The sequence below is a fragment of the Alosa sapidissima genome, chromosome 10 (genome assembly GCF_018492685.1).
Source record: "Alosa sapidissima isolate fAloSap1 chromosome 10, fAloSap1.pri, whole genome shotgun sequence".
NCBI classification, from domain to species: domain Eukaryota; kingdom Metazoa; phylum Chordata; class Actinopteri; order Clupeiformes; family Clupeidae; genus Alosa; species Alosa sapidissima.
Window position 1 is genome coordinate 5,744,837 of NC_055966.1, and position 5,000 is coordinate 5,749,836.

A 5,000-nucleotide genomic window follows, 5' to 3' on the forward strand; every position below is an offset into this window, starting at 1 on the left:
CGGGACCACGGGGGCGGCCGGGGAGGGGAGCGGGACGGAGACGGGGGGCGGCGTTGCCATGGGCACCGATACCGGGACGGGCGAGGGGAGGGGCCCCACGCTCGGAGAGGGGAGGCCAGGAGGCGCGTCGGGAGAAGGCTCCTGCAGGGGGGGAGGAGGAGAGCAAGAGGGGGGGAGGAGGAGGGGAAAAAGAAGGAGGAGAGGAGCGGTCACTTGGAGAAGTGACTGGAGGAATTCTGTTGCCACCAAGTGGCGTAACTGTGCAACTGGAGCATTTATGAGGCCACTGGAGGCTTCACATATGGGAACAGGGGTAATAAAATCAGTCCCATCAGACACCACAGGATAAATATGATTTACATCATCAGCCCCATCACAGTCTGACTAGCAGTCCTCTTCCCTCTACACATGGTGTCTAATGTGATTTAGAGGCTGACATTCACCTGCAGGTCGGGGTCAGGGACAGGGATGTTGTAGTACTCGCCCTCGTCCTGGTTGAGCAGTTTGAACCAGCCGCTGACGGAGCGGCGGAATATCTCACTCACGCCAAACGACAGCGCTCCCATGAAGTCATTCCGAGATGTGCGATCCCAATCCCACACCTCTATCGACAGGCGGCGGTCCCACTGGCGACCTCGCACGGAGCTGCGAGCCCGTCCACGGAGGTGAGAGAAGGACATGAGTGAGAAAAGGATGGGGGAAAAGACATACGTGAGAGAAGTGGAGAGAGAGAGGGAAAAAAATCATGTCTAGAAGTTAGACAGCAGCTTGATGTCGTATGTTGTGTCAATCATAAGTACACACACACACAGGTTTCAGGCTACCTGCTAGAGTATGTTACAAGTTTCTATCATCTCTTTCATAATGAAAAATCGTTGCCCTATACTGACACACCAAAACACCCTTTTTTGTCATTTGCTTTGGAGCGACAGCTAAGGTCACCGCGAGACTCACAAGGTGAAGCTTTCATTCCACACAGGGTTGAGAGTGGAGCGGATGGTCCGGGTTTTCTGTTTGCTTTGGCTCTTGGGGTCGGGGATCAGTTTGAGCTTCACGTAGGGGTCAGACAGACCGTTGGGGTCCATGGGGATGAGGTTACGAGCCTCGCGCACTGAAACAGAACCAGCACACATAAACCCGTCTGTATTGCGCTGGACTTGCTGTGTGTACCTGTGTGCTTGTGTGCATCATATGTGAGCAGGAAACGCGGGAGATATATGATGACAGAGATAGAGAGGTGGGGAGAGAGGGAAGAAAGGACAGAAATGAAAGAATATTTTGAATGCTGTGGTGGAACTTTGGGAGGCGTGTGGACTCAAGGATAGACTGGTATTTCACATTCATTTTTGGTTTCTCTCTCTCTCTCTGTGTGCATGTGTGTGTGTGTGTGTGTGTGTGTGTGTGTGTGTGTGTGTGTGTGTGTGTGTGTGTGTGTGTGTGTGTGTGTGTGAGAGAGAGAGAGAGAGAGAGAGAGAGAGAGAGAGAGAGAGAGAGAGAGAGAGAGAGAGAGAGTTGGATGTTTATGTATGTATGGATGCCTCAGGACCTCTGGCTAGAGCTGAGGGTGACCATGCATGCACTTCCATGACTGAATCATTTGCATTTATTGCTGAAACCTTCAAATGACTTTCAACTGGTTTACTATTCTCTGGTTCTGGGCCTCTCCCTGCCTGTCCTCCCTCTCTCTGGATATCAAAAACACTCTCACTCCTTCTCTCAAACCCACTCTCTCTCTCTCTCCCTCTCTCTGGATATCAAAAACACTCTTACTCCTTCTCTCAAACCCACTCTCTCTCTCTCTCCCTCTCTCTAGATATCAAAAGCACTCTCACTCCTCTCAAACTCACTCTCTCTCTCTCAATTTTCAATTTCAATTTCAATGGAGCTTTATTGGCATTACTCAATGAAACAGTGTTGCCAAAGCCAACATATAACAAAACAACACAGATACAATATCTGTTTAAAAAAAAAAAAAAAATACAATTAAAATAATAATAATAATATAATAATAATAATAATAATAATAATAATAATAATTAAAAAGAGAGAATAATAAATGAAATGTATAATGATACAGTATTACTATATACTGTATATTTATCAATGTGCTATCATGGGTATTGGTTATTGATATAAAGCAAAGCATGTCACAATATGGGTCACTCACTTCCTCGATTTATGACATGTTAACAGGTACTGCGCAGCGAGTTTTACACAACTTGTATGCTCTCCCAACAAGTATGGGAGCTTGTCTTTATTTTCTAGTAGTTCAAACTGAGGTATAATTTGGCTGAATTGAAGGAAATATTGGTTCCTGACTGTGATTATATTCCTCTGGTTTTGAGGACAGTACATGGTGATAAAATGTGCATGCTCTTTTTTGAATATCAACTAATAGTGGATATCTTCCAAGTTCTGCTCTGCATGCAATATTTGTTGCATTCCCAAGATGTTCTTACAGAATTCCAGGTGTAGTGTTTCTGCTGGGCTTTTGTCCCATAGCTCATAATTATCTTGATGTTTTATGCCCCAAATTTCACTGCCATATAAGATAATGGGCTTGATAACCGAATCAAAAATCTTTTGCCACAATTTAATAGGGGTGTTGTATTGGTATAGAGATTTTCTTATGCAATAATATGTTCTCCGTGCTTTGTCAACCAGGTCTTTAATAGCCAGATTAAAATTGCCCGTGGAGGAAATATTTAGGCCCAAATAGTTATAGCTTGTCACTTGGGAAAGTCTGCTTTCACCAAGGGTGAAATTATATTTATTGTCTGTTGAACGTGTCTTTTTTTAAAATATCATTATTTTAGTTTTTTCTTTATTTATGGGGAGGTTCCAAATTTCAGAGTCATTTTCCAGGATTGACAGACTCTCTTTTAGCCCCTCCTCAGTTGGGGACAGAAGTAGGAGGTCATCCACAAACAGGAGACATTTAATGTCTCTACCCCCTATTGTGACTCCTGATAGTTTGGATTTTGCTATGTCTGATGTTAGATCATTGATGTATAGATTGAAGAGTATAGGACTAAGACTACAACCTTGCCAAACACCTTTGGCTTGTTTAAAGTATGACGTTCTTTTATCATCGATTTTGACACAACATCTGTTGTTTTTGTATATATCTTTTATAAGGTCATAGATTCTTCCCCCTATCCCATTTTCTATCAGTTTAAGTAAGAGTCCATCATGCCAGACTGAATTGAAGGCCTTCTTGAAGTCTACAAAGCATCCAAAAAGTTTTCCTCTGTTGGTGTTCTGTACATATTTTTCAATTAATGTCTGTAATGTATATATGTGGTCAGTTGTTCTGTGTTTTGGCATGAACCCGATCTGAGAGTTACTTAGAACCCTATTTTCCTGTAAGAATTCTACCATTCTGTTATTTATGATGTTACAGAAAAGCTTTCCTAAGTTGCTGCTTACAGCAATGCCTCTGTAGTTGTTTGGATCTAGTTTATCTCCGTTTTTGTAGATTGGTACGATTTGATTTTCTTTCCATGGCTGTGGGAAATGACCAACAGCTAGAACTAGATTGAAAAGTTTGAGAATGGCTTGTTTCAGTATTGGGCTGCTGTACTTAATCATTTCATTATGTATCCCATCGCACCCACATGCCTTTGTTTTTTAGGGTTTTTATTTTTTCGTTTAGTTCAGCTAGTGATAAAGGGGCTTTGAGTTAAACTGTTCTCCTCCTTTACTCCATGTTTCTAACAGTATTACAATATCTGAACTCTTTACAATATTTACAAAGTCAGGATGTGTACTCTTCTCACCAAAAGCAGATGAGTACAACCCTTGTATATTATAGCTAGTAATTCTAAGTGATGTCATTGTGTATCTTTAGTCTTTGCCATAAAGAAATATGTATGTTTTGTCTTAAATCAAAGTTAACTTGAGGCTAGGTTGTATCAAAATTAAGTATAGGCCTAATTATCTAAAAAAAAAAAAAAAAAAAAAACAACTTACTTAAATGAAACTTACATCCAGATTTATATAGAATTGTACACACACACACACACACACACACACACACACACACACCCATACACACACATTCAGGTCCCTATCTGGCAGACATGGAGCCTGGGCATGTTAATTGTTCACAAATCAATTTTAGCATTTCTTCAATATTGCTTAACTCGGTTACTCTAACTTCTCTACCTACTACAGTTGTTCGGCTTTCTGTCTGTACTTCGGGTGTATTGGTCATCTCTTTAACTGGATGTTTCTGTTTTCTGTTCAAAGCAGTGTCTTTGATTACCCTTGCAAAAAGTCTCATCCCACCTTCATGTATGTGCAAGCGATCATACAGATGCTCCCTTGTGATTTGAGTGTGGTGGGCTATTTGTACATTTGGCATGCTTGCACATGCCTTGTCGATTTCTTTGTTTATGGAGTTGATGGTTCTGTCTGGAATGTCCTTTCGTGGTAGAAGTGTTGATATGATGATCTTTGAGCTTGGATATAGGTTGGTTGCCATCTTGGCTAAATTGGTCAAGGCTTTTGCCACATCTGTGTTGTGGTTGCCAAGGTCATTAGTCCCTGTGTGAACAATTATATGGGAGGGCTTGTCCAGCCTACCCTCTCTCAGCAGCTTTACAGCCGACTGGACAGTAGGACACCACATTTTCCTTACTGACCTTTCAGGAAACAGCCTCCTTGGATTTAGGTGGTTACCATTTGAGTCACAGAGGATAATGATATCCTTTTCCCCTTCTCCGCTGATTCCACATCTGGTGTCAATGTTGCTGTGGCTGCTGGCTTCATGTCTGTTGTTGTTGTTGTTGCTGTTGCTGCTGAAAGTGTTCCTGTTGCTGCTGTTGTTGTTGTAGCTGTTGGAAGAGTGACTGTTGCAGTTCAAAGTGGGACTGTTGATGCTGTTGATGTTGTAGTTGGATCTGATGTTGCCTGCGATGAGCGAACTTGGTCTTCGTAAGCTTTCCTCTCTGCCACAATCCTTTTCGTCTATCAGACTTTGGGTATGCTGTGATGGT

General features: G+C 42.4%; 1 protein-coding gene across 1 annotated transcript in view; it reads right to left on the reverse strand.

Moving 5' to 3' along the window:
- Positions 1–5,000, reverse strand: part of prkcg (protein kinase C, gamma) — a 23,215-nt gene that overhangs the window by 9,825 nt on the left and 8,390 nt on the right. The window contains exons 7-9 of the mRNA XM_042105833.1: positions 955–1,111; positions 444–645; positions 1–141 (exon numbers count right to left, since the gene is read on the reverse strand). The exon at positions 1–141 is cut by the window's left edge and continues 117 nt beyond it. Coding sequence (XP_041961767.1) covers positions 1–141; positions 444–645; positions 955–1,111 — 500 coding nt within the window. The remainder of the gene's footprint in view (positions 142–443; positions 646–954; positions 1,112–5,000) is intronic.